Raw genomic sequence first — 27,803 nt, forward strand, 5'->3', positions numbered from 1 at the left:
AATTGCGGGAAGCTCGAATCCAGCCCGTGGAAGCGATTCCAGATGTTTTTAGGACCAGGAAGAGCCTCCCGTGAACCCAGGAATGTGGCCGGGGCAGGCAAGGGTCCCCACTGACCCCATGGCACTTCTGGACGGGCGGCCACACGGCACTGAGGATGTTTGCTGCTTTGCGAAGCAAACAGGCCACTGGGCAGGGCCCGCCTCCCCGGCTTGGGGACATCTAGCGTGGAGGATACACAGGGACCAGGGCAGCAGAGAGAGGCAGTCCAGGACCTCTGCACCCTCCCTAAAGACCCGCTCACCCTGTTGTGCCCAAGTCCTGGCGTGACCCGAGTGTGGGGCCAGCTGCGGACATGCCCAGACTCACACCACGCACACACTTACGGGAGTACAGACATGTGTGCGCACACCCAGCCCAGCCCCCTCCACACCGACGATGGCCATGGCAGGCAACAGAGTGCTGAGCCCCGGAACAGCCCCACCGCCCCGCACCCTGAGGCCCCAGGAGCCGGCGGCCCCCCGGGCTCCCGCCCCTCAACCTGGGGTCAGGTGCAGTCGTCAAAGGCCTGAGCAGAGGATGACCCCGCAGGACAGAGGGGCCCTTCCTGACGTTCCTGCGACTCTGGCCATCGCAGCCTCAGCCTCACCGCCTCCCAGGACAGGCCTGCACCCCAGGGCCCCTTGGCCAGGCCGAGGGGGTGTCTCCCCAGAGCTGCAGGTCAGCCCTGCCAACGGGCCCTCCACTGGCCGCTCTGGGCCTCAGCCATCACCAGCTGAGCACACGTCAGGAAACTGGATATATTTGTAATTTTTTAAAAGCTTGGAGCCAGCGTTCAAAACGGGGCTGTTTTTCCACTGGAAATTGTAACGTGAGCCCAGAACCTTCCCGCTCACGCCGTCAGCTTCTGAGGCCGGTGCCCGCTCAGGGGCCACCCCAGGCCAGTCCACCGCCCTGCCAAGGGGGTCCTGCTGCCGTGCCTGGCCTCCTGACCGGCCAGGAGCCCAGCTTGGGAGGGAGGCAGGGCTGCCCACCAGGCCAGCGGGCGCGGGGCCAGGAGGGGGCCCTGAAGCCCCGCAGCCGGTCCCCCTGCCCTCCCAGCTCAGACCCCAGGAGGTGTCAGACGGTTCTCAGCCAGACGGCCTGGGAGCGCGAGGCTGACCGCGGGCACCTGACCCCCACAGCCAGGCCCTGGAGCCTGCTGCCCTCAAGTTCCCATGGCCCTCCTGGCACCCCAGGCTGGGCCCACCTGCACCCACCTGTCCTCCTTGGAGGAACGGCTGTCCCCACCTGCGTCGGCTTGAGCCACGGAAATGCAGGATGGTCGTTATGGCCACCCGGCCCGAAGGCAGGTGCTATGGGGCTGCCACGGGGCGGAGCCCCCGACACCCAGGGGAGGTCCTCCCACAGCCTGGGACTCCAGACCTACTGCCCCCCCCCCCCCCCCCCGCCACCATGCTCTCTAGGTACCTGGACCTGAGGAAAGGGGTGGGGGCCACGGACCACCATCACCCCACCCCCCAGGGATGCCTGCTGCCGCCTGCCCTGGGCCCTGAGCCCCAGGCCCCTGACACAGACACGCCCTGGAGGACAGACCCTCACGGGCTGGACACACCCGTGTGCTGCCTGCGGGCCCCTGGTTCCAGAGCAGCTGGCAGGCAGAGGCAGGCCCCTACTGCCCCAACCTCTTCCCAGGAAGAACAACAAACCACCCTCAGCCCCCTGCGGAGGTGGGCACTGGGGGACCGTGGGACCTGCAGGCTCCTTACCTGAACTGAGGTCCCCTCCAAGCCCAGGGGGCTGTGGGGTGGGCTTGGGGGTGGCAGGGGCCTGGGCAGCAGGCCGGCACAGCTGGGCAACCGTCTCATGGACTCTGTGGAAAGTGGTATCGGCAGTTCCTCCTCTAAAGTGGGGGCCACGCTCCTTAGTCCTGAGTGTGCGGTACCCCTGCATTCCCGGTAGCCAGAGGGGGCATCGCTCTGGGAGGCCCTGGCGGATGGGAGGGGCAGCCCGGGACCCCACGCCGTAGTCGTCTCCCAGTTGAGGCGAGCGGAGGCCACACTGGGGCAGGAAGCTGCCGGAGGCCAGGCCTGCTGGGAACCCGGCTTCACGGGCCCGGCTCCATCTCTGCCCCAGGAGAACCGCATCCTCCGGGCTGGGGGGCAGCAGGGTCCACCGGTGTTTGCTGCAGCCGGGGTCTGGGCTGGGGTTGGGACAGGGCAAAGCTCCCCAGGGCTGCGGGAAGGCACGAGCCTCGGGCCGGGCTCCGCCCACCCCCAGGAAGGGCCCCCAACTCGCGGTCTAGGCGGGTCCGCGCAGCCCCTCGAGAGCACCGGCCGGCTTGCACACGTGTACGTCGCAGGGCGGGGCCAGACGCCCAAGCCTCAGAGCCCCGCCCCCCGGTCCCGAGGACCCCAGTCTGAGCAGGGCTTCCACCGTTGGTCCATCCCTGCTGGGGACCGAGACGGCACCCCGGGAGTGGACGCGGGCCTGGTGTCGGGGGAAAGAGAACCCTCCAGACCCACCCTGGCTGCCGGACTGAGCCTGGGCCTCAGCGATACGGCAACAGCCCCTGCCCCACGGCCCCCTCTCTCTGTGGGGACCCCAAGGGTCCAGCACCCAGACCTAAGCTGAGGCGGGCATGTCACCCCTTGAGCTCTTGCCCGGCACTCTGGTGGGACCCCAGGCCGCCCCCGCCGTGGGGTCGGGCCTGGTGGGATCGCTGCCTGCGAGGACGAAAGTGGGCCCTGCCAGGTGCCTGGCTGGTGGAGTCAGCCCTCCCCAGGGGAGACGCAGATCTCAGAGACAAGGGGGACTTGGGTCCCATTTCAGCCTCAGCACAGGCTAAGGCGGGGCTGAAATGCTCCAGAGTTAGAGACACGGGGCAGCCTGGGGCCTGCTGAGGCAGGCCTGGCTGGAGACCCCAGGGGACCCCACCAGGGAGCCTCACAAACGAGGACTCCAGGAGGCCTCTCAGAAGGGTGTGTGGATGAAGGGAAATGTGAGGGAGCGCCCCCAAGCCCCACACACCCACATGCAGAGTTGCACGTGTGCACACAGAGTACACACAAGTGTGCACACGCTCCCATCAGGGGCCCCAGGCCGCCTGGGACAGGACTCTAAGCCCAAGGCCCGCCCCCCTCAGGAGGAAGGGAGAGCTTGGCTGCTTCAGGGATGGACTGCAGACCCTGTCCCCTCAGTCCTGTCCAGGGGGCTCTGGGAAGCGGTGAGGGGCAGGGTGGGGCGTGGGCCAGCCCCTGGCTAGTCACCCGTACCTCCCACTGTCCACCCTCAGCCAGGAGAGACCCAGCGCCTGTCTGCGGCCCTTGGCGGGGAAGGAGGCCGCCAGCGGGCCAGCCTCAGCCCGGAGCAGGGCCTTTCCAGGACACATGCTCCAGCCATGGCCCTCCACAGGGCGCAGGGCAGGCCTCTCTGGTGGTCGTGCAGGGTGGGGGTGCGGGCTCTCTGTCCATACTGCTCAGCCCTGCCAGCGCCCTCCCCGGGGCCCCTCCCCAGGGCCCCTCCACTCCTCTGCGGGCCCAGCCCGGTGTCCACGGGGCCTGGCCGTGAGGGCTGCTGGCTGGCGCAGCCTCATTTCCTCTTGGCCCGCAGGCTCCGGGCGGCCACGGGAACAAAGGGTGGATTGTGCCTCGTTCTGGGCCTGCTCCCCGCCCGGCCGCTGCCCCCGCGGGGCCCTGGGGGTGATGTTTGTGTTTGTAGCCAAGCGAGAGTCCTCCGGCCAAGCTGCGAGGGCTCAGCGCACGAACGGCCTCAGGTACCAGCCGCAGGCCCAGGAGCCCGGGAGCCGGCAGCCTGTCCTGGACCCAGCTGGCCTGCCACCCTCCCCGCCCTGGCCGCCCGAAGCCCCGAGGCGGCAGCCAGGCAGCTCCGTGCCTGCCCTGCGCCTCGTCCTGTGCAGACACTTGCCATCACCAGCCCACGGCATGCGGCTGTCCAGCCCCAGGCCAGCCCGGCACCCCCTTGCCCTGTGATGCCCATGACTCCCCATCACCCTGCGGCCCATCCAGGCCTCCCTGGCAACTGAGGGTGCCCAACACTCCTAGCTGGCTTCTGGGGGGCAAAAAGGGGGGCCAGGCCTCTCGGTTTCCAAGAGGGCAGAAAGGAGAAGAACCACACCCTGACATTCTGCTGCCAACAGCCCCTCTCTCCACACATTCAGTGAGTGCTGCTGTGTGCCCGTCTGGGCCCCGCAGACCATGGGTGGAGACACTGGCAGAGGACAGACAATCCAAGGCAAACGCCATTCCATTGGTCAGCCAGGCACAGGGTCCTGTGGCCGCAGACCTCCCAGCAGGCTGGCGCCCGCCCTCGGCAGATCCAGGTGGGCACGAAGGCCCCCACAGCCGCCCCAAGAACAGCCAGGGCGCCTCAACCACGGGTGCTGGGTTCAGGGGCCACCATTCTCCCAGCCATGAACAAGGCTGAGCCCGGGGCTGGGGTCCCTGCTGGGTCCCCACCCCCACCCCGCTCCAGCCCTGCCCCCCGAAGACACCCTGAGGCCTCGCCGGGGCCCGCAGCCCCCTCCCCCACTGCTGGTTTAGCTCCCGCCTCTGCCATCAAAGGAGCTTTGTGGCCACGAGTGGAGCCGGAGCCGATGGTCTTGGAGGGGCTCCAGGAATGAACAGCAGAGGACGGCTTTTGGAAGAACGTGGAAAAAAAAAAAAAAAGAGGAAAAAGTGAAGGAAGAAGGAATTTGCTTCTGTGGAGTCCGGTGCCACCCCAGCCCACCCCGCCCCGCCCCGGGCCCCGGTCCAGGCGGGTCCACTCCGTGTGCTCTGGTCCCGGGCCTGCGCTAACCTCCTACCCACGCAGTAACAAGGGGCTCCTGCTGGCTGGGGTCTCTCATCCCTGCCACAAAGAAGGAGACTGAGGGTCAGAGTGGCAGGGAGCTGCCTGGGGCCTCAAGATGGGAAGGTCTGCTGCCTGAGAAGAGAGCTCATGTGCGCTGGGTGGGAGGTCAGCCTGGGGTGCTGCCAGGCAGCAGAGAGCAGGGTGAGGGTTAAGGTGGGGCCTGCAGCCCAGGGCTGGAAGGGGATACGGTGGTGACCCTAGACCCCCACCGTCCCAGCCCACATCAGAGGTCAGAGGCAGGCCAGGCCACGGCTGCTGACCACTACATGCTCTTCTTGGCCACACTGCAGTCCTCCTGGAGGCGGCAGACCCCCTGTCCCCGCCACAAGACGGAAGAGGGTGAGGGCAGGAGGCAGGGGTCGGGGACCCAGAGAGCTCCCTGCCCCTGCCCCCCACCGCACCAGCCCCCTTCGCTGGAGGTGTACACCCAGCGACGGGTCCCCAGAGTGGGGCTGAGGGTGGGTCCCAGCAGGGAGTGGGCAGGCCACAGGACTTCATGAAAAGCCCACTGGGACAACCTTGGGGCAGACCTAGGGAGGGGCAGGAGGGATGGGGCAGCATCCCAGCAAGAACCCAGGAACCCAGGGCCCCACAAGAGAGACTGCCAGGTTCCAGGAAGGTCAGGAATCCTGAGCGCGGGGAGGGGACAGTGTCAGCGGGAGGGGTGGGGCGCCTTCACGCTCCCCAGGGCCTCCCCCCGAAACCCACCTTCACTGCCTCCATCAGGGTGACACTGGGGTGTCCTTGCCCCACCCCCGCATGGAGCCCCCCATCACTGGGGCCCACAGAAGCAGATGGTGGCTCCTGGGGGCACAGTCCAAGTACCAGGGCCAAGACACCCCTGCGTGTCCTCTCTGCGAGGGTCTCTAGGGCCCGGGGGTGGCGCTTTGGGGACACAAGGACGGCTCAGCCTTTCCTCCAAACGAACGCTCTCCCCAACCCCTGAGACTCAGGAGAAGGGGCCCCTCCAGCCAGCTGCTGGTAGCTGTCGGCACCTGCAGGCCCGGGGCCAGACGCCCTGTGGATGCAGGGCAAGGGGGACAGGGCACACAGCTCCCGGGTGCCCTTACCTGGGGCTGCTGCAGACCCTTCACTGGTCCCTCCATCCGGCCCTGGGGCCGAGGGTGTGTCTCAGCCCAGCCCCCACGGGGATGGATCCTAACCTGAGCCTGCTCCAAGGCAGGCCCGCATGCACCCTCTCCCCAGGCTTGTCTGTGGAGTTGGTGGGTCCCGCAGAGCTCAGCTTCCACGGAGTCTTGAAGGTGCGGTGGGGGAGGAGGCGGGGATCGGTGAAGCCTCTGGGGGTGCCCTCACCTCTGCGGCCCTAGAGAGGGGAGGGAGCAAGCCTGCCAGCCCTGGGCAAGGCCGGGGTGGGACTGAGCCCAGATCCAGGCAGGAGAGGCCGCACATCTCAGCACTGGCCATGGCGCCGGACAGCAACGCTATGTCTCACCGCCCCCGACAGGCGCCAGAGACAAGACCCCCAAGGAGCCAGCCTGCACCCCTAAACACAGGAGTGCGCTGAAGGCCCCTGGCCCAGGGCCTCCTTCGCCCTGGAGCGGATGCAGAGCTGGTGCTGGCCGAGTGCCCTCACCCAGTTCCCGGGGCGCCAGGGTGGGGGTGTGAGACACCAGGCCCAGTTGGCAGTAGCCACGTGGTGGATGGGCGCAGCCACCCAGGGCTGGTGCGAGCCCCGTGTCAAGGCTCCCATACCTCACGTCAGCGATGCCAGGGGCGCAGGCAGCTGACCAGGGTGCCAGCTGCTGCCCAGCAGAGGTGCCCTGGACAGCGGGCTCTTGTGCCCTCCAGGCACAGCTCCAGGTGACCCCAGGCAGCACAGCCAGAGCAAGGCGTTGGAAGCTGCCGACCCAGGGTTCCACTGGGGGGCCCCCCGGAGGTCTCCACGGGAGAAGCCCCATGGGAGGCAGAGCCCCCTTCCCAGACACTACATTCCCCAGTCTAGGGACCCCTACCAACTCCCACCTGCCTGCCTGGGCTCACTAATACCTATCGCCTGCTGGGAAGCCCACCCTTCCTTCCACAGACAGCGGCAGTCCAGGAGTCAGGGTGGCTGGGCTAGGGGGATCACTGGCCTGCACAGGCCTCTTGAGCCAAGGCAAGACTGAAGAGGGCTTGTCAAGGTGGGCGTGGGGAGGGCACCTATGTGGGACTGGCAGGGTGGGGGTTGAATCCGGAGAAGGACTGCATGGACCTTTATAGGGCTCCCAGGAGAGCCCCTGGCCCCGGGCTCCCCCGATGCCTGGCCCATCTCCTGAGGGTCCTGAGCCCAGCCAGCCCTGGGTGCTTGAGTAGGATGGGCTCCCACCCCTGGGTGAGGTCAGAGCGGGCGCAGAGGGAGCCTCCTGCCAGGCCCCGCCCCCTGCGCGTGATGAGCAGCCTTGGCCCCGCCCACTGCCCGCAGGAGGGCTGCATGGGGGCTGGTGCCCCAGGCATGCGGTGAGGGCTGCTGCCTGGCCCAGCCCAGCCCCGGGGAAGCTTGACCCTTTGGGATCCCTGCGTCTCTGGCCTATGCCCTGGGTCTGGCCTGTGCACTGGGTCTGGGCTGTGCCCTGGGTCTGGGCGCTCACCTTTCAGCCCCTTGACATCGCAGCCCCTCCACCCCACCCTGGCCCCTGAGCAGGCCCAGGCCCCTGCAAGCCCTATGCGGTGTTGCCCAGGAGGCTGGGCAACCTGGCTGGCACCTGCAGTCTTCGGCCCCACGTCCCGAGCCCTGGGTGAGTCTGTGCTGTGCGGGGTGTCCTCGTCCCATGTCCTGAACCCGTGACCCATGTTCCTGTCCCCTTTCCTGAGTCTTAAATCCTGCATTCCTGTTCCAGGCCCCCTGACCAGGCCCCCGGACGAGGCTCTGCTCTCCTGCCAGGCCCTCCCGACCGAGCCCCACAGGTGTGGCCCTACACTCCCCCATCTTCACCCTCCTGCTGCGCCGCCGGGTCCCTGGACATCGGCCTCAGGGCCCCCTCTCTGGGACAGCTGCAGAAGCCTCTCGGCCGCCCCTTTGAAACCGGGACGGCTGGGAGGCAGGGGTAGGGGGTAGGGAGGGGCCAGTCACACCCACGGGCATCAGAGCTTGAGCCGCCCTTTCGAGTTCGCAGGTTTGAAGAGGACAGCTTGTCACAGCCCAGGCCACAGGGAAGGTGCTGGCCTGGCTACGGGGCTCCACCCTCCTGGGACCCCAACCTACTCAGCACCCAGAACCCCACCATGGACATCAGGAGTTTCGGTCCCGGTGGCCCAGTCTGCCCTGGGAATTATGGAGAACACAGCTGGGTCCCCCTCCTGTTTCTCGAGACTGGAACCCTCCTAGGACAAGGTGCAGGGCCCACTCCCACCCCGTGGGGAACTCACGAAGCTGGGAGTAGGGAAGCTTTTGTGCTCCTGTTTGGGACCCCAGTGGCATCATGGGTGGCTGCTCGCTGGTCTTTCTGCCTGTGACCAAGGGCAGATTTTAGGTCCTGGCCTTGGTATTTATGGAGGGGCAACTGTGGAGGGCCAGCGGGGACCCAGGCACAGCCCCCAAGCACCCAAGAGGCGAAGCCCTGCTGCGGAGCCTCTCCTGGTGCGACCCCGGGAGCCCCGACCCTACCCCGGGAGCGGGCCTGACTCGGAGACCCTCGGGCCTCCTCGCCCCACGACCCTACCCTCGCGCCTCCCGGCCTCTCCCACTCGCGCTCCCACCGGCCCCGCCCCGTCCCCCGGCGCCCCGCCCACTCGGGGCTCCCAGGTCTCGCAGGGTCCCCAGGGGGCGGGGCCGGCCAGAGGCCCCAGGTAGGCAGGTCAGTCCGGATGAACTCCGCACCCAGTTAGGGCGGCCCTGGGAGCCTTAGTCCCGCAAGGGGCGCGGGGCACCCAAGAGAAGGACGCTGGGCGTCCTGGGGTCACGTGGTGCCCTCCAGCCTCTCCCCCATCCCCCACAGCTGGAAGCGGGAGGAGTGGCTGAGGACTCTGAGCGCCAAGGTGTGGCCGGCCTGTAATCAGGGGCTGGGCTTCTTGGTGGCCACCCAGCCCCATGCGGATGGACCTGTCTAGTCGTCCAGACCCCACCCCCGCCCCCATGCCCTTCCCGGCACCCCAGCAGGTCCACAGAGTGACCAGCCCACCAGCAGCCCTCTCTCCAGGAAGGGCGCTGGGGGATGGACACTGGTCTCCAGAGAACCAGACCTCTCAGGCTGAGACAGGCCCTAAAGTCATTAGTCCCAGGTCATTAGTCCCCCGCCTTCCCTGGGGCAGATGGTGAGGCTGGTCCCCATGAGCCAGGTGGGAAGCACCGGCCTCAGGCCAAGGGCACAGGGCTGGGGTTCCAGAGTCTCCTCTGAGGTTCCGAGGGACCGCACCCTCCAGGGACCTGCCCCTCTGCCCGCACGCTGGAGACGGGGCAGCTCAACTCCTATGACCGAGATGGCCCACTGCCTGAGGTCTCCCCACTGACCAGGGCCTCCTCTCTCCACCCTTCCCCCTCAGACTGAAACCCAACCAGGCATTGGCTGCAGCCAGTCCTGTCTGGGGAACATCTGTTTGGTCACCAGCTGTGGGCCACCGGCAGCCCCCACTGCCGCCCGGCTTCCCACCGCCAGCCAGGCCCTGGGTCTCCCTTGGGGCTGTGGGTGGCCCCCATCACCTGGCCTGAGCTTGGTGAGGGGTCCCTCAGGGCTGGTCCCTGCCTCCTTAGAGACAGGAGTGCAGTCCACCCTGGGAGGCCAGAGGCTGGGGGCACAGCACTGAAGAGGACAGGGGGTCCCATCTTGCCCCGCCTGGGGTCCCAGCAGAGGAGGGAGAGGGGACTGAGGCCTGAGAGACAGCAGCAGAGGCGGGGGTCCAGCTCGGAGCCGGGAGAGGAAGTGGGCAGCAGCCCAGCAGGGGGGCCTGGAGGAGGCAAGAAGGCCCGGCCTCCAGGTCAGGTGGAGGACACCCAGCCACGCATCAGGCAGGGCCCGTGCTCCTGACCTGAAGTGCTGAGAACCAGAATCAGGCTGGCCTCGCCCCTCCTGCCCGCTGGCCACCGTGGTCCCACTGGGGGCCTTGCGAAAATCACACAAGCTGTTCGTGCTCCTCCTTAAGAGGCTCCAGAACCTGCGGGCCAGGGTGGCCCAAGCTCTGCCTGCTGGCCGGCAGGCGAGTTAGAGCCTGTCTCCCTGTCGAGGGAGGCACTGCTGCCCACCAAGGGTGGACGGGGCCCTGCGGCAGCCCCCAGCCCACCTGCCCACCGAGGGTATGAGGCGAGCCCCAGAATGTGGGGCGGGAGGAGCACGGGCCCTGCGGTGAGGACTGGGGGCGGGGGGCCACACCAGTACAGAAAGTAGACCCCCAGCCAGCCAGACTCGGGCTGGCCAGAGACGCGCGTACAGGCGAGCGTCCAGGACACCGATGGTGGGTTCCGGGGCCCCGAGCCTGCGGCCTGGCCATGGGGCTCCTGGCATATAGGTGCACGCACAGACACAGGAAGGAACACCAGCTTCGAGAAAAAGGATGCACGTTTTCTTGTTTAACAAAATAAATTAAATATACGAAGCTTCAGCTCAAACTCTATATAAAATTACAGAGGTCTGGGGCCACGGGTAACGGGGTGATGGGTGCCCAGGCCAGGGTGGACATCCAGCATGGCCGCAAGGCCAGGTGGGTCCTGGGCCCCGGGAGAGGCCAAGTCTCTGTGGCCCAGGCCTCCTTTCATCATTATTAATATTATTATCTTAATTTCTTAAATATAAATATCAAAGGCCCCTCCTCTCTGGCAGTGGGAGGCCGGGTGGGACAAAAGTCACCCCCCGCTGGCTCCAGCCGCTCAGGACAGGGCCCAGGACTGCCCCGCCCGACCCCCCTCCAGGGTGCTGGTGGACTCCTGGACACCAGGACAGGTGGTGGCAAAAATAGCCAGGGCAGGGACACAGGCAGGCAGGCGCGGGGACGGGGTCGGAGTTTTTGGTTTGCAAAGCCAGGGTGCCTCTCAGATCTCCTGCCAGGCCAGGGTGGGGGGGTGAACATGGCCTCCGTGAAATCCTTCTCACGGGGCCAAGGGATTCCTTCATGAGCTAGCCGGTCGCCACATGCGCACTGCGGTTACAATACAGGCCTTCCCAAAGGCTTCTCAGTCTGCGTGTACGTGTGTGTGTGTCTGTGTGTGCGTGTCCACGTGTGTGTGCGTCTCACGGGGCACGGGGAGATGGAGTCTGAGTGTGAGTGTGTGTGTGTGCACGCGTCCACGTGTGTGTGTGTCTCACGGGGCACGGGGAGATGGAGTCTGTGTGTGTGTGTGTGTGCACGCGCGTCCACGTGTGTGTGTGTCTCACGGGGCACGGGGACATGGCCCCCAGCCTGCCGCTGGCCGTGCCGCCACGAGCCACCCGAGGCACCCTAGCACTGGTAGTGGATGTGTTGGTGCTGGTGGACTTTGCCCTCCACATGTGAGTGTGTGTGTGAGTGTGTGTGCGTGTGCGTGTCTGTGTAGAGTTTGGGGTAAAGTTTGGGGCCGGTGGCTGAGCCAGGGCCCAGCAGGTGCTGGGGGGCGGCCGGGGGCCCAAGCTCCTCACACAGCCCCACTCCGGGGCCGGAGCCCAGGGTGGCGGGGGCGGGCAGGTCCTTATCCCCGCCGCGGTCGCGGGCTGTGGCGGGCGGGCGATGTGCAGGCGCCGGGGGGGCCGGGGCCGGGGCGCACGGCTTCTTCTTGGCCTGGCAGAGCCACAGGACCACGGTACCCACGATGAAGACCGCGCCGGCCGGGATGCCGATGACCACTGGCCACGGCAGGCTGGTGGTGGAGGACGAGGGGGCCACGGGCGGCCCTGGTGGCTTTGGGTCTGCGGGAGAAACCGAGGAGGGGCAGGGAGGGAACCGTCAGGGCGCGGGCACCCCACAGCCCAGCTGGTGCGCATGGGCGGGGCCCGGCGGGGCGGGGCGGGGCGGGCCCGCTGGGGGCGGGGTGAGGCCCACGCACCGGGCAGCACTGTCAGGAAGGCGCTGCGGAAGCTGTAGCCCATGGTGTTGGCACCCAGGCAGATGTACATGCCCGCGTCATCCTGGCGCGCGCGCGTGATGAGCAGCTTGTTGAGGTAGGAGCCGTCAGGCCGCGACCACACGTCGCCGGTGGGCAGCACTACGAACTTCTGGCCACCCACATCGATGGTGGAGTTGTAGCGGCCTTCGGCGCCGTACTCCACGCGCTTCAGCCACTGGATCACCGGCTTCACGTCGCTGCGCACTTTGCACTGGAAGGATGTCGTGCCCCCGAAGTCCACCGTCGTGTTCACGGGGTGCGTGCCCGTGAGCACAGGCTTGGAGCGCGTCCGCTCTGCGCAGGGACAAGCGTTGGGCGTGGCCCCGGGGCTGCAGCCCGCCCCCAGCCCTCGCCCCGCCCACGCCCCCGCCCACACTCACGGATCACGTCCACCTTGTAGGTGGCGTTGATGGCGCCTGCGCGGTTCGACACGCGGCACGTGTACTTGCCGCTGTCCTCCGGGCGCAGGTTCTTCAGGCTCAGCGTCCACTTCTTCTTCCTGTGCTCGCCAGCCTCCGGGCGGGTCAAGGCCTGGTCATCCTTCATCCACATGATGTCGGGCCGCGGGTGCCCGCTGGCCACGCACTTGAGCCGCACGGAGCTGCCCACGGGCCGCGCAATCACGCGGCGCCTCATCTTGGAGGGCTGCGTGAAGCGGGGCCGCGCTGCAGAGGGAGGGAGGCGTGGAGGTCAGAGGGCCGGGCGGGGTCGGGGGAGCGGTGAGGCCCAGCCCCCAGCCCACCTGACGCCCCTCTGCTCACCCCACTGCTTGCCGGCTGGGTCTTCCTGGCCCCCAGAGGAGCTGTCGTGCCCTGGGCTCTCCCTTCCTGGACTGGTGTCATCTGGGGTGGGGGTTGGGGGGGCGGGCGGGGCACGTGAGAGGGGCCTCAGTAGCCCCCGTGAGACCCCAGCATGGACCCCAGCCCCAGGCCCAGCTTGGAGGCTCCAGCACACCAGCAGGAGGCCGTGGATGCACGCCCGCAGCTCAGAATCCCAGGGACAGCTGGGCGGGAGCCGCCTCCCGGCCCACTCCCTGGGTGCAGGTGACCCCGCCAGGCGTGGGTGGGATGGAGGTCTGGCTCTCCCACCCTGGCTCCCGGGGGTCTGCAGGGCCTGGGGGTGGTGGGGGCCGGGGCCCGCCAGCAGCTGCAGTAACCCTAGCCCACATCAAGGGGCCGAGGGCTCGGTGAACTGACATGGCTCGCATACCGCCTGGTCATCCTCCCCTTTGAAAGGACGTGGTGGGGGACACCCACAGTATTCCCATTCCAGAGTCCAGAGGGGACCTGGGGGGGGGCAGGCAGGGAATGCTGAGGAATGCCCCCTCCCCGGGACAGCCACCGCCTCCAGGGCCTAGGACCAAGGCCGGGCTCTCAGACCCCACCCTGGAACCCAGCGGTGGGGCGTGTGGGTCGGGCTCCTCCTTTGTGCTGCTCCGGCGCCCGTGGGGGAGGGCCGGGCCAGCGCCTGGTACCAGCGAGTAAAGGGCGTGTTGCTGGGGCGCCGCCCAGTCCCCAAGCCCGGGCCCCGGAGGCAGAGGAGAACACAAGGCCCTTGCTTCCCAGCGGCCCCTCTGAACTTGGAAACCTGAGCCTCAAAGTCACGGCCGACGCCAAGGCTACCGGCCGGCCTGGCCCACCAGGCTGCACTTGGGTGCGAGCTGGGGCCCCCCACCCACTCCTGCTGTCTCCCAGCCAGCCCTGGCCCCTCAAGCCGGCAGAACTCTGGGGGAGAAGAGGCCGGGAGGAAAGGCCCCCACCCCAAGGTGCAACCTGAGGAGGCAGGCCCGGGCTGGGGGGTGTCCCGGACTCAGAAGCAGCCAGCGGGACCCCTGGGTCCTGGGGGCAGTGGTCAAGTTCAGGCAGGACGGGGGGTGGCGGTGGGCCCTCGGGAAGTGCTGCCTCCCGGCCGGCGCCGGCAGACCATGCCCCGACACTGACCCATCACTATGAGCGTGTAGTTGACGCTGAGGCTCCCGAAGCCGTTGGTGGCCTTGCACACATAGGCACCAGCGTCCTCCGGCTCCACCTCTTTCACCTTCAGCCCTTGGGGCAGCACGCGGAAGCGGCTCCAGCCGCCGTGGATAGTCCGGCCGTCCTTGGTCCACATGGTTAGTGGCGGCGGGTCCCCCTCCACGGGGCACTGCAGCCGAACCGTGCGGCCCAGCCGGGCCACCTGCCTCGGGACCACCTTGTCCGCCATCCTCGGGGGCCCTGCGGGGGTTAGAGGGCTCTGTCAGGGAGGAGGGGACTGGCAGCGGGTTGGTCAGGGCGAAGGTAGTGTCGGCACTGGGAGCTGGCGGTAGGGCTGTCCCTGCCGGGAGCCCACCCAGGACCCCGTGCAGAGACGCCTGCCTGCCCTCCCAGACCACGGGGGCCCCTGCGCGCTCTCGCACAGGAGCCAGAACACAGTCGGGAGGACCGGCTCACCCAGGACTCACGTGCACAGACCAGTAAGGACAGCCCCTCATGGACAGGGTGTGCACACGTGAGTGTCTCTGCATCTGTGCCCGTGTGTGCCTGGGCTACACTGAACCAGGTCTGTCTGCCCGGACAAGAGCCTCCCTGCTGCCAGCCAGGCCACACCAGGTCACCAAGGCCTTGGGGTCAGAAGGCAAGCAGCTGGGCACCCCAGCTATGGGTGACCACTCTCTCCCGTGGGAGAAGGCAGAGTCCTGAGCTGAGGCCATGGTGCCCTTGACCGTCCCTGATCCCCCCGGCCTGGGTCCAGCTTCAGTTCCTCCAGGGTCAAGTGTGGGCACAATGGGGGTGATCAGGTCTAGACGGCAACAGGAGACGGCTTGGGGGAAGGACACCGCGGACACCACAAGTCTACGGAGCTGCCTCCAAGGGGACCCTCAGCCCCCGCCGTGCCTGTGGCCCAGAGCCGGGGCCCGTGTGCAGCTCCAGCACCATGGGAAGACCACGGGGGCTTCGGGCCTCTCTCGTGGGCAGCCACCCCGTGTCCCTCCAGACCAGGAGAGGCAGCCATGGGCACTCAGCTGCCCTTCTCAGGGGCTTGGCCGGGCTGGGCTCCCGGGACTCCAGCCACCAGCCACTGGAAGGTGCCTCCACCCCTCGAGGCCGCCACTCAGGCCAGGAGGGCTGCGTCCGGGTGTTCTGACTGAGCAGAGGTGCCGGCCTGGCGCGGCTGCTCTGAGACGCTATCGTTTGGGGCCCAAGGGCGGCATGTGTTTTCAATAACCAGCTGGTGTTTCTTCAACATGCAACTGCCAGCTGGTTCCACTGCTGCTTTGCAACCAGAGTGCTCCTGTGGGTCCCACAGACACTGCGGCTCCCAGGGCCCCTGCAGGGCGTGGACCCCCATCGCCCCTGCCTGGGGAGCCAAGGGAGGGTGGCGGCTGTGCCCCTGGGGATGGGTGAGCTGACGGCCCCGGGCTCAGCTTCTCTGGGGCCCCAAGTGGGGAGGGGGTCCCGAGGCTCTGCTTCCAGGGGACCGGGGTGTGAGCGACAGAGATCCTATTCAGGGGGCCGCACCCCCACCAGGCAGTTAGTTGCCCCAGCCAGCCAGCCCTCATGCTTCCCCTGACCACCTCTCCCTAATGACTCGGCAGTCTGCAGGGCCCGCCCCCAGGCACCCACTCAGCTCACAGTGCGGGGGGGCGTTGGGGGCCCCAGACAAGTGGACCCCCAGGAGGACCCAACCAGGCTGCCCAGGGTCCAGGCCTCATTCCCAGGCAGACCCTGTCCACCACCTGTCACCGCCTGAAATTCCACCATCCCCAGGGGCCTCCCAGGCTGCAGGACAAAGAGGGTACCCCCAGCCTGCCCCCGGTCCCCCAGGCTGACACCTGGACACAAGGATCACACACGTGGACCCACACATGTCCACACAGACATACGTGTATGCGGAGCCTCCCCGTTGGGGCTCTGCCTGTCCCGACCGCAACCTGCAGGCACCACTGGGCCCTTGCCAACACCCCCAGACCCTGAGCAGCCTGCCTCAGTGTCAGAGAAGGGGCCGGCCCAACCATGTGGGCCCTTCCCATCCCCCAGAAGGACGCCTTCAGAAGGGAGAGTGGGGCAACCACGGGTGGTGCGGACGCTGCCCGGGGTCACTGCAGAGAGGAGGGACGGGGCCCATTGACCGCCAGATGGGCCGGAAGTGTGGCCCCGCGAGCCAGCCTGAGCGGAGGAGGACGAGGCAGTGCCCACGGAGGCCTGTGGAGCCAGCTGCATCCCAAAGCAAACAGCCCCTCCCGCGCGGCCACCCCGCCCCCACCTGCGCTCCGCCTGGCCAGCCCCGCAGCCTCTGCAGAGACCCCTGCAGGCTCACAGGCGGGAGGCCCGGCCCCCCAGGCTCCTGGGGGTTTTGGCCGCCAGCATGGCTGCAGCAGCTCTATATTTAGCGCAGGAAACACAAGCCCCGTTGTCCCACCTGGACGGGGCATCCCGACGCTCTGCCATGGGAAACAGGCTCACATGGGGACCTGGGGGCCCCTGCAGGGCCTGGTGGGGGTGGGGCCCAGGGGAACGCCCCTGCCCCTCAGCTCCCCGCAGGCCCTCCGCCCAGCTGCCGCCCCTCCCTAGAGTGTGGCCTCCAGGAAGCCCCAACCTAGCACCTCCCCAGAGCCATGGTGCTGGGAGGTTTAGGGCACAGACAGGGTGCAAAGTGGGTGTGGAGGCGGTAGGCTGGGCAGGGTCTCACCCAGAACGCGGGCTGAGCACCATGGACATGGGCAAAGGGGGCAGAGCCCCTCCTCCTCTCCCTCCTCCTCCTCAAGCTCTGCAGCTGCTCGGGCGTTGTTTCAGTTGCTAAGTCGGTAGGACTCTTTGCGACCCCGTGGATTGTAGGCCGCCAGGCTCCCCTGACCATGGGCTTCTCCAGGCAAAGACACTGGAGTCGGGTGTCATGCCTTCCTCCAGGGAATATCCCAACCCAGGGGTCGAACCTGGGTCTCCTGCATTGCAGGCGGACTCTTCACCCCTGAGCCACTGGGGACCCAGAGCTGGGGCCACACGCGGCTGCGATGCTGCCCCCCCGTACACTGTCCCCTAGACGCACACCCCAACAGGGGGTGCGGACCCCCTCCTCTGAGCACCAGAGACGCCCAGGCTTGCAGCCCCCCCACCTGGATGGGGGCTCCATTTCCCCATGTTTGCTATAACAAGACCCCGCTGCGACCCAGGGCAGAGGTGCTGGGCAGATGGAGAAGGGACCCCCAGCTGGAGCCCCCCAAACCCCCCCAAGTCATCATCACAGGGCCTGGGGGCCACCCCGAAGTGCAGCACCCGTGCCTCATGGCCTCTGCCCCCCTGGGGTGGGGTGAGCTGCCCTAGCCATTCCATCTGGACCCACACTCCCTGCTCTGTTCACGTCTGCCAGGGGCCTGGCCGTGGGGAGCATGGGCACCCCAAGGTCAGCCCTCACCCCTCCCATCCACCCAGGGTGCTCAGTGGGCCCTGGCCTGCGACCCCAAGCTACCTTCAAGGTGGGTGAGCCAGACACCAGCCCTCCCCCAAGCCCCAGGTGCCAGAGGCCTCAGAGCAGGTAAGGAGACGGAGCCTGAGCCCCTAGCCTGCACGTCAGGGCAGCCCTGTCCCCAGCAAGCCCTGCAAAGCCCCGCAGGTTTCCAGCCTGAGGAATGCTCTGGCCGTGGCAAGGTTCGGGTGGGTTGGATCAAGCTGACCACAGTGGGCCTGGCTGCGGGTAGGGGCGGCCGGTCGGGAGCTGCCATCTTTTGTGCAGGACCAGCTAAGCCAGCAGGTGGGGAGGGGGCTGGGCCCCAGAGGCGGGCCCACAGGGCCGGCCTGGATGCTGGTGCGGTAGGCTGTCTAGGGGGTGGGACACACGAGGTGCTTCCCACGGTGAGTGCCAGGCTCTGGGCCCAGCACCCTCCCCAGAGAGGTGAGGCCCCAGGGGAAGGGCAGGAGCACCCGGCGCAGGGGGTGGGCACAGGGGAGGACCACCACGTGGCTGCCAGGAGGCGGGCAGACCCCCGCCCAGCACCGCTGCACAGCCACACAAGCACACAGGCTCCTGCTCGCCAGCTGGCCTGGGGCGGCCCCGGGGGCCGGACCCACGGGATCTGCGGTGGAACTGGTAGGACCCGCAGGACAGGTGGTTGCCTGAGAAACCAGGCCATTCTGGGCGTGGCAAAGGGACGGCCTGACCCGCCGAGCAAGGCGGCAGGAGCGTCCCCGCCACCCGCTGCCCAGCCGCCCGGCAGGGGAGTGGGCACCAGGGGCCCCTTCCACTTCCAGGGGAAGCCCAGCCTCAGGGCTCCTCTACCTCACCCTCACCACCCCCAGGACCCTGGTGGGGGGCCCAGAGCATCACCCTGATGGTGCCACATCCCTAGGGGCACCCATGGGAACTGCCAGTGGGGGATGGTGACTGGAAAACACCTGACCCGCCCAGGGGCACAGCTGAGCACTGGGCAGCCCTCGTGCAATGTCAAGGTCTCACCAGGTCCTCAGGCTCAGTGCTGACCCTCCTGCAAACCTGCCCGTGCCCGCCCCCCGCTGCCCCCTCACAGACACGCTCCCAGCTGTCAGAGGGCGGAGAGGGCCCTTGTCCACTGGGGCCTCCCACGCCTGCCGTGCTGGACGCAGCGAACAGAGTAACGCGCTTCGGGGCCCAGACCACCCAGGGGCAGTCGCCTAGGAGGTGAGAGGACCCTTACCGAGCCTGGAGCCCCCAGGTGTTCAGGGCAAACGCGGGGTCTCTAGGCTACAGCCGCAGACGACCAACCCCCAGCAGCCGGACGGGTCCCATGTCCACTCCACTGAGGCCCGAGCGGCTTCTCCAGGAAAGGCCCGAGGCTCTGAGGCCCGAGCGACCCAGACTGGGCACCCCCAGGCCCCAGAGGCCGTGGGGTGGGCCACCTGACCCTCAGGGTGAGCTCCAGGACCAGCCCCACAGTCTAGCCAGGACCCAGACTGGCTGCCGCGCAGGAGGGGGCGGCCCTGGACTCGAGGGTGCCCGGGGGCAGTGTCACGGGAGCCGGGGCCTCCCTCCTCCCTGCCGGCTCCCCAGGCCCCGTTATCCAGCACACAGCTTGTGAAAATCTCACACAAAATAAACTCCCCGGCAGGAAGAAGAGGAATTGTGTTTCCTGCCAAGATGGGAAACCCTGGGGTTCGGCAGCTCCGAGGCTGGGGCAACTCCCTGCCCTGGCTCCGGCTCGGGGACAGCTTGGGGACAGCTCCAGAAGCACCCCCACCCTGGGCCAGTCCCCCCCCCTACTCCGGGCCAGTCTGTGCTCGGTGTGGACATGCGCCTCCCCACCCCAGCATGCCGCCTCCAGACCCTGCCCCAGCCACTCGGCGGGGCACAGGGTGGGAATGGAGGCCCCAGCACACAAAGCCTCAGTGGACCACCCCCCAGACAACCCCCTCAGCCAACCAGCCCAGCCCTTCCCCATCCAAGGGCCCTACCCTGCTAGGCCAAGGCGCCATGCCCACCCCGGCTCTGGTGAGCTGCCCACCTCTGCCCATGACACTCCCACCGCTGGAGGACTTCCTCGCCTCACCTGACCGAGACCACCTCTCCTTCCAGGCCCATCCCACCTGGCCCTGTTATACCTGAGCCTCTCCAGGGGACCCTGGGCTGTGAAACCCACAGGACGGTGGCCCCTGCTCGCCTTGGGCCCTGAGAGAAGGCAGGCTGTACTTACTGGAGCACCCGTGACCACCGCTAGGAAGAGTGGGGGGCCGCGATGGACAGGGTGTCCATGGGGTGGGCACCCCTTCCTTCTGCGTGCTGACCTGCTCACTGAGGCTGTCCCCCAGACACACCAGGCTGCGGTCACCCGTGGAGGCACAGAATGGGGCAAAGCAAGCCAAGATGGGAGGCCTCCGCCCGCCTCCCCTGCACGTCTGTGGGGCCTGGGCTGCCCAGCCGATCCAGAGGCTAGGGCTGCTGCTGGAGAAAACCAGCAACTGCCTTGTTAGGGCCGCCGCAGAGCCAGGAGGACTCGGGGGCCTGTCGATCCTGGCGCACTGGAGACGGAGCCTGGCAGGCAGCACTTCCAGGCCCAGCCAAGGGCGACTTTCTTCGCTCCCTCCTCCTCGCAGAGGGGGCAGTGGTTTATTTTTCTTTCCGGGAGTGGGGCCGAAGACAAGACATAAGTGGGCCGCTGGCCCAGGTCCACCTCGCAGAGCCTGGGCCGGGCTCCCGTGCGTCCACCTTGCAGGAGCCTGGGGGGCGAGGAGGAGGCCCCTTGCAGCCTGGTCAGACGCTGAGGTCCACCAGCACACATATCACAGCCTTTCTGACAGCCGAACGCCTCCCTGTGGACTCACAGGCCCTGGCAGAGCCTTCCACCACAGCCCCCAGGCAAGTCGGCCTGTAGTCTGCACTATCCCACAGGCGGAAGGTGGCCGGGCACGCTGGCCAGGTCCAGGGGAGGGAGAGGGGCCTTCAGGGCCAGCTGCTCAGAGACTGTCCACTGCACCATCCTCAGAAAAGTCCACACGTGGCACTTCTCAGAAAGCCCTGAAATGACTTCTTTCAAAGTAAATTGTAAAAGGCACTTCATTCGGAACCTCTCGAATTCACACTGTGAGAAATAAAGTGGAAACGGAGAAAGCCAAAGTCTTTTTTCAAATTTGAAAAAAAAAAAACAGCTTAAGACTAACCCACCAAGATTGTGAAACTTTGGGAAAAGGGGAACCTTAAAAATATTGAGTCTAGAAATGTACTGATTCCAGAAATTGTGACACCACGGGGAAAGCGGCTTCAAAAAACCACCCAAACTCTCTCTGCGCTGGTTTGCCTGCCTGAAGAAGGTCCACACTCAGCCTGTTCACGCGCCAAGTGGGAAGGGCCTGAGACAGCTCTGCCCTCCAGTCCAGGCCTGGAGGAGAAGCCAACACGATTCAGGAAGAGCACCCCCCCCCCACCAGAAACCACAGAGGCCCTTGCCCTTGGAAAGCGGCTCCCACCATGCAGCCCAAGGCCTCAGCCAAAGGGCACCGAGAGGGGTGTAGCCCCTGGGGGACCACTCGGTGCCAAGGCAGGCCCTGCTGCCCACAGCCGTCCACGGCCCACTGCCACCCGCCCCTCCACTTCAGGCTCCAGCCAGTGGCCAGGTCAGGCCAGTGGCCTCCCGAGCCTCCCTGGCCAAGTGGCCAGAGGACAGGCAGGTTCGGGGATGGGGGAGTCCAAGCAGACGAAAGAGCAATCGGAGGCCGAGCTGCTGGCCCCGGGGGTGGGGAGCCTCGCTGGGCATGACCCGAGTGTCCGCAGCACCCTGGACGCTGCCATCCTGGCCACGCCTGGGCAGCCCCCACCCTCAAGCGAGCCAGCCAGTCCCCGGCAGGGCAGGCGGGGGGGTACCGTGGCATGAGGCCCACCTGGGCCGCCGCCTGCCACCCCACACCCGAATGTGGCCATATAAGGCCAGCTTGGGCTCGGTGCGCCTGTGGGGCAGCGGCGGGGGCGGGGTGCGACGCCTCAGAGGACTGGTGGACAGGGCAAGGACAATCCTGAGTGGTCAACACACCCACAGGGCTGGCCTGGCCACAGGTCCCGCCTCGCTGAAGGAGGCCAGCACAGAACACGGCAGTGGGAGTCCACGGGCACGCATCACCCATCGCCCGTCAGCCAAGGGCGCCACTTGCTGGGGCAGGGGTCCCTCCAGGGGTATCTGAGGCTGCCCTCTTGCACAGAAGGTGTGTGAGCCCGCATCCAGGCCCCACTGTGGCACTGTGTGCCTGAAGTAGGTGGTCTCAGCGTCTGCCTTAAGACAGGCCCCTACTCCCACCCTGTGTGCTGGGTCCTCAGTCCCCTGGCCCCAACCCTGTACCTTCTTGGAGACGGGCAGGCCTAGCGCACTGGTCTGGGTCGTTAGTCCCACATACCAAGAAGGTCCCCACTGTCCCCACACCCGACACTGGCCACCAGGGGGTTTCTGTAGGTTTTCAGGGGCCTGACTGGGTGCACTGTGGCCAAACTGCCCAATGCCCAGGGAGCCTGCACCAGTGGCTGCCCTCAACTGCAGCAGCGGGGGGTGTGTGTGTTCTGAGGGGAACCGGGGCCAGAGCCCAACCTGCCAGCCAGTGTGGGACCCCGTGCCAGAGCTAGGGGAGCCCACACAGTGAGATCACCCTGTGGGTGATCTGGGGGACCTCATGATGAGAGGGGAGGCCCCGCAGATAGCTGAGGAGCCCCTTGGGTGTGGGGCCGACGCGTGAGCTCCACTGGCCCGTGGGTGAGCTGGGGGCCCAGTGGGTGAGGGGCCGGGCTGCGCGCGGCCAGCAGGGGCGGGGCGCAGGCACGCGCGCCAGGCGGGCACTGTGGCAGAGTTCAGGGCCTGAGGGAAAGGGGCGGCGCTGGCGGAGGCCGGGGCGCCGGGCTGGGCGCCAGCACTCACCTCGGGCGGCGGCGGCCGGCGGGAGGGCCCCCAGCAGCAGCAGCAGCGGCAGCACCAACGCGGGGCTCGGCGTCATCTCGGCCAGTGCGGACCTGGAGGGTATTCAAAGGCTGGTCACTTACGTGCGGGTGGGGGGACGGGTTTTCCGCCCCGCTCCCCCTCCCCCGGGCCGAGGGCCCCGGAGCCGCCAGCACCCCGGCCCTGGACCGAGGGGAACTGAGGTGCGGGCCGCCCCGCCTTCCCTGGCGCGCTCCGGGCGGAGGAAGCGGCGGCAGGGTAACCGTGGGTATCAAAGGCAGACAAAGGGTTTACACTAATTACCGACCTCCCCCGCCCCCCCTCCAAACACCGTCTGGATTCCTGGCGCTTGTAACTCGGGCCCTGCCCGCGGGACACACAACACCGGCGGCCCCGCAGATAATCGCCTGCGCCATTAGCGGACAAATTTGCGTTGGGGGGGCCCACGTGGGGTGCAGGGGCGGGGGCGGGGCGCGGGCAGGACCTCGGGCCGGGCGGGAGTCGCGGCGGCGCGTGCCGGTGCCTGCGGCCCCTCGCCGCGGAGCGGGGACCCGGACGCCCGGCCCCCGCCCCCGCCCGCGGCCCCGGCCCCCGGCCCTTCGGAATCGGCCCTCCCAGTCCGCCCCAGGAATCAGAGGCGCGCGGAGGGGCTCACCTCGGCGGGGCTCGCGGGCGGCGGGGCTCAGGGCCGGGCCCGCGGGGCGCGCTGCGCGGTCATTGCCGCCCCGGGCGCCGCACCCCGCCGCCCCGCGCCCCCGGGCCCGGCCTCGGGACGGGGCGGCGCTACCTGCGCGCGGGCGGCTCGGGCTGGGGCCGGGGCGGGGATCGGGGGCCGGGGCCGGGGCGAGGGGCGAGGAGGGCGGCGAGGGCGGTCCGCGGGCCGGGGCCGCGATCCCGGGGCGGCGGGGCAAGGGGCCCGGGGCGCCACGCCGCGAGGCGTCCTTCCCTGCGGGGCTTTGTCAACTCTCCCGGAGCGAGCGCCGAGCCCGCCGCGCGCCCCGCCCCGACACAACTTCCCGCCAATCGGCGCGCCGTGGCCCCCTAGCCCCGCCCCCCCGACCCGCCCCCGCGCCCCGCCTTGCGCCCCGCCCCGCGCTCGAACTTCCCGCCAATCGGCTCGCCCTGGCCGCCGCGCCCCGCCCCCCGAGCCCCGCCCCGCGCCCGAACTTTCCGCCAATCGGCGAGCGCGCCCGCCCCGCCACCGCCTGGCTCGCGGCCTTAACCCTAGCAGTACGGGACGCCCGCGAGCTGGGCGGCTCCCCGGGGCGCGGCCACGCCCCCGCCCGTCCGCCTCGCCCCCGCAGGCCCCTGGCTCCGCCCCCAGCTTGTTTCCACCAGCTGGCGGCCGGGGCAGCACACCGCGCCCCCACCCAGCCCCGGCCCAGCCCCGCCTCGCGCACCTCCTGGTCCCGCACCGTCCACCTCGCACCTGCACCCGTTGGCGCCTGCATCCGAGCCCCCAACTTCAGGCCAACAGCCCCCCGCGCGCCTCTAGAGTCGTCCCTGATCGAGCTCCAGCTGGGCAGTCCGAGTCCCGATATCTGAGCCCCCCGGTGGTCGTCGGGAACGGAGGGGAGATCCAAGACCCCGCTCTGACCCCAGGCGACTCCAGGGAGGGCCAAGTCGGGCATGACGTGGGGTACAGAGATCCCGCCCTGGCGCCTGGGCTCATAGATCCGCTTGACTGAGAGCATATGTGTTCCCACCGCCCACCTGGCTGTTTGCGGCCTCCTATCCGCTAGCGATGGTGTGCGTGTGCGCTCAGTTGTGTCCGAGTCTGGATTGTAGCCCGCCAGACTTTTCTGTCCATGGGATTTCCCAGGCAAGAGGACAGGAGTGGGTTGCCCTTCATACTCCAGGGGATCTTCCCCACCTAGGGATCAAACCTGCCTCTCTTGGGTCTCCTGCGTTGGCAGGTGGATTCTTTACCGCTAGCACCAGGTGGGAAGCCCAGTGAGGGTAACACAAGGATATTAATAACTCAGCAGCACCTTTAATCCTCATAATCAGTCAGACGTCTTGCTGTCACCGTGCAGATGAAGACATGCAGGCACGGAGAAAGCAAATAGTTTACCCAAGATTCCCCGGCACTTGGGATGCCCTGGACTGGACCACACACTGCAGAGTGCCAGGCGCTCGAGATGCCCGGGACTGGGACCACGCACTGCAGCATGCCCCTGCCCTGTGGGCACTGCCCTGTGGCTCTTCTCCACTTTGCCCCACTGCCCTTCCCTTTCCTATTCAGCAAGTGACATACACTGGCCCCCATGACTGCCCCCCTTCCGTCCATCACCTGACCACACCCAGGCTCACTGGCCTGAGTCACTGGGCCAGTCTCACCTGACCACACCCAGGCTCACTGGCCTGAATCACTGGGCCAGTCTCCCCTGGCTTCCCCTTCACTGTCCCGTCACTGACATTGAGGATCATCATTTTTAAAAAAACATATTTTAAATTTATTAATTTCCTTTTTGGCTGTGCTGGGTCTTCGTTGCTGTGCGAAGGCTTTCTCTAGCTGTGGCTGGTGGGGGCTACTCTTCTGGGGGTGTGCAGACTTACTGTGGCGGCTTCTCTCGTTGGGAGCACAGGCTCTAGGTGTGCGGGCTTCGGTAATCGCGGCACATGGGCTCAGTACTTGGGGCACGTGGGCTTAGTTGCTCCACAGCATGTGGGATCTTCCCAGATCAGTGATCGAATCCACGCACCCTACATTGGCAGGCAGATTCTCAGCCACTGGACTCCAGGGACGTCCCAGACTCATCACTTAAAAACACAATCCTGACGCATCTCTGGCTCCCCAGTGCCCTCAACACAAACCCTACCACCCCTGAGGCCCTGGATGCCTGGGTCCTGCCCAGTTCCCACCCCCACTCCCCTATAGCACTCCCCGCAGCCCCTCTGGACCTCTGCTCCTGCTATTCCTCTGAGAACCCTTTCTGGAACAAGCTCTCTCCTCTTAGGGTTCCCTCTTCCAGGAAGCCTTCCAGGGAAAACTGGAACTGGAGAGGTCTTGCAGGTCAGCATCCCCAGGGCAGAGGAGAGCTGGATGAGGGGGTATGAGCCATCAGGGTTTTAGCCCGTGGAGACCCAGGCTGCCCACTCCTTCCAAGCCAGAGATAGGCGGTTCCTCAATCCTGTTTCTGGGCCTGTAGGGCACCCATCTCGTGGCGGTGGAGGGGTGGGTGGTGAGCTGGGTGCTCACCATCCTGCCTGCATGCTGAATGGAGGCCCAGATGCAGACCCAAGTAGCCCTCCTGCAAAGACCCATCTAGTCAAAGCTATGGTTTTTCCAGTAGTCATATATGGATGTGAGAGCTGGACTGTAAAGAAAGCTGAGCACCAAATAATTGATGCTTTTGAACTGTGGTGTTGGAGAAGACTCTCGAGAGTCCTTTGGACTGCAAGGAGATCCAACCAGTCCATCCTAAAGGAAATCAGTCCTGAGTATTCATTGGAAGGGCTGATGCTGAAGCTGAAACTCCAATACTTTGGCCACCTGATGTGAAGAACTGACTCATTGGAAAAGACCCTGATGCTGGGAAAGATTGAAGGTGGGAGGAGAGGGGGACGACAGAGGATGAGATGGTTGGATGGCATAACCGACTCAATGGATATGAGTTTGGGTAAACTCCGGGAGTTGGTGATGGACAGGGAGGCCTGGCGTGCTGCAGTCCATGGAGTCCATGGTGTCACAGAGCTTTGGACACGACCAAGCGACTGAACTGAGCTGAACTGGAAGTCAGGCTCCGCAGCAGCGGGCAGGAAGCCAGGAGCGGGCGTTCAGCGCCTATCTGAGGATGGTGCGGCAGCGCGGTGGGTCACAGACAGGAGCCCTGGGACAAAGGGGGCAGGTGGGCTCTGGGGGCGCCCCGCAGGGCCGCGCGGGGAGGTTGGTGGGGAGACGTCACAGGGTGTGCAGAGCTGACACAGCGGGGAGGCTGCCTGCAGCAGGTGTGGGGAGGTGGGTGTCGGAAGCAGGAAGTGGCCGAGGCGGCCTGTGCGGGGAGGGGATGAGGTGGGCGGAGGGAAGGGGTCTCGCCGGGGGAGCGGCCGCAGGTGCGGGCGAGGGTCCCTGCAGGGTAGGGCTTCTGCGCGGGGAGGCGCTGCCCCCTGGCGGAGGCTCGGGGCGCGGTGGGCCGCGAGGTCGCCCGAGTCCCCTCCCCACCCCGGACCTTAGCCTCCCTCTCCGCCTGGGAGGCGGCGCTCCCCACGCGGCGCCAGACCAGCCTGCGCGCGCTGCCCGAGCTGCCGCCTCCACCGAGGCCTCCCACCAGCGGCCCCCGCTCCCCCTCCATGAGACTGGCCCCGGAATATGAACACTTTTAAAACTGAGATCTGGGCAATTAGCTAAGCTCCTGGTCTCAGTCGTCTCATCTGCAATCCGACCTCGTCGAATGATCTTGGGGACTGCAAGTTTCCATATCCCACCTGCTGGACACAGCGAGCCCCAGGAGGTATTAATCTGCTGCTCTTCTTACCATCCTCTTTCCACCAGGACAAGCTGAGCCCTGGCTGTGTGCCAGAGGCTGGGACAGGTGAGGGTGGGCAGACAGGGCAGGTCCACAGCTTGGAGAAATGGCATCTCAGGAGTAGGTGTAGGGGCCGAGAATCACCTCTGAGGATGGGAAGTGCTCACCAGGGAGCTGAGGGCCCTGACACGAGCTTCTGCTCCCCATGAAGCAACAGGGACCAGAGTTACATGCTCTCTGCACGTTAAAAAATATTTAAACTTTAAAAATTCAGAATACTCCCCTGGTGGCGCCGTGGATGAGAACCCACCTGCCAATGCAGGGGACACGGGTTCAATCCCTGGTCCCGGAAGATTCCACGGGCTGGAGCAGCGAGGCCCAGGCACCGCAACCACTGAGCCCTCTGGGGCCTGCGAGCTGCAGCTGCTGACGCCCGGAGCCTGTGCTCCACAGCAGGAGAGCCACCACGGGGAGAAGCCCGCTTGCCACAGCTAGAGAAGGCCCGTGGGACTCAACAAAGACCCAGTGCTGCCAAAAAGAAATAATTTTTAAAAATTCAGATATATATATGTGTGAGAGACAAAGAGAGAGCGAGCCTGGATCTCTCTTGGCTGGGGACGGCAGCAAAGACAGGAGCAGACAACAGGAGACGGCCATCCTCTAGAGCTGGGTCACGGGTCAGCGCTCCCTCCCTCCCTGCGGTTTCCAGAGCAGGCCAGGGGGCCCAGGCAGAGCCCAGAGGGAGGGCGGTTCCAGAGAACGTGATGGCTGGCGTTCTAGGGCCAGAGTCCTGGAGAGGAGAGAGCCGTGCAGACAGTGCCCCAGGGGCCCACAGAGGGTCGCCTGGAGGCTGCAGCTGAGGACCGATCAGCCCAGGAGTGGACAGGAAGCATCGGAGGCTGGGGAAGAGCCGCCCTGAAGGCTGGGAGCCCGCAGGCAGGAATAGCGCCTGCATCCAGCAGCCAGAGCGGAGACCCCCGCTCACTCTAGGAGAAATAGAAAATCTGAATATATTTATTAAATAATTTGAATTTTTAGTTGGAACCCTTCCCACAAGGAAAACACCAGGCCCACATGGCTTCACCAAAAAATTCTACAAAA

At 66.8% G+C, this 27,803-nt stretch overlaps 2 protein-coding genes across 3 annotated transcripts; one reads left to right on the forward strand and one right to left on the reverse strand.

Moving 5' to 3' along the window:
* The first annotated feature begins 1,327 nt into the window (after nucleotides 1-1,327).
* LOC129657134 (nascent polypeptide-associated complex subunit alpha, muscle-specific form-like) lies at nucleotides 1,328-8,917 on the forward strand. Its single transcript, XM_055587430.1, has 11 exons — nucleotides 1,328-1,350; nucleotides 1,465-1,615; nucleotides 1,961-2,560; nucleotides 3,413-3,545; nucleotides 3,611-3,986; nucleotides 5,088-5,209; nucleotides 5,872-5,994; nucleotides 6,336-6,484; nucleotides 7,482-7,605; nucleotides 7,708-7,774; nucleotides 8,806-8,917. The coding sequence occupies exons 1-11, from the start codon at nucleotides 1,328-1,330 to the stop codon at nucleotides 8,915-8,917; spliced, it is 1,980 nt and encodes a 659-aa protein (XP_055443405.1).
* A 1,434-nt stretch (nucleotides 8,918-10,351) lies between these two features.
* Nucleotides 10,352-23,172, reverse strand: FGFRL1 (fibroblast growth factor receptor like 1). 2 transcript variants are annotated; one of them, XM_055587546.1, is made up of 7 exons: nucleotides 22,889-23,172; nucleotides 22,216-22,307; nucleotides 13,817-14,089; nucleotides 12,638-12,718; nucleotides 12,257-12,541; nucleotides 11,817-12,170; nucleotides 10,352-11,679 (listed from the first exon to the last, which is right to left on the reverse strand). In XM_055587546.1, the coding sequence occupies exons 2-7, from the start codon at nucleotides 22,289-22,291 to the stop codon at nucleotides 11,237-11,239; spliced, it is 1,512 nt and encodes a 503-aa protein (XP_055443521.1). In that variant the 5' UTR covers nucleotides 22,292-22,307; nucleotides 22,889-23,172; the 3' UTR covers nucleotides 10,352-11,236. The 2 variants fall into 2 exon arrangements, with proteins under 2 accessions (XP_055443521.1, XP_055443522.1); XM_055587547.1 differs by lacking the exon at nucleotides 12,638-12,718.
* Between the last annotated feature and the right edge of the window lie 4,631 nt (nucleotides 23,173-27,803).

The sequence above is a fragment of the Bubalus kerabau genome, chromosome 7, assembly GCF_029407905.1.
Source record: "Bubalus kerabau isolate K-KA32 ecotype Philippines breed swamp buffalo chromosome 7, PCC_UOA_SB_1v2, whole genome shotgun sequence".
Taxonomy (NCBI): Eukaryota; Metazoa; Chordata; class Mammalia; order Artiodactyla; family Bovidae; genus Bubalus; species Bubalus kerabau.

Excerpts from the sequence above, each read along its gene's own strand:
- LOC129657134 (XM_055587430.1), top strand. The coding sequence starts at position 1,328 with ATGGCCACCCGGCCCGAAGGCAG. Across the intron at positions 1,351-1,464 it reads GCCACCCGGCCCGAAGGCAG|GTACCTGGACCTGAGGAAAG; the intron begins GTGCTATGGGGC and ends CATGCTCTCTAG. Across the intron at positions 5,995-6,335 it reads ATCCGGCCCTGGGGCCGAGG|GCGCCAGAGACAAGACCCCC; the intron begins GTGTGTCTCAGC and ends CGCCCCCGACAG.
- FGFRL1 (XM_055587546.1), bottom strand. The coding sequence starts at position 22,291 with ATGACGCCGAGCCCCGCGTTGGTGCTGCCGCTGCTGCTGCTGCTGGGG. Across the intron at positions 14,090-22,215 it reads GCCGGCCGCCGCCGCCCGAG|GGCCCCCGAGGATGGCGGAC; the intron begins GTGAGTGCTGGC and ends TAACCCCCGCAG. Across the intron at positions 12,719-13,816 it reads CTACACGCTCATAGTGATGG|ATGACACCAGTCCAGGAAGG; the intron begins GTCAGTGTCGGG and ends CCCCCACCCCAG.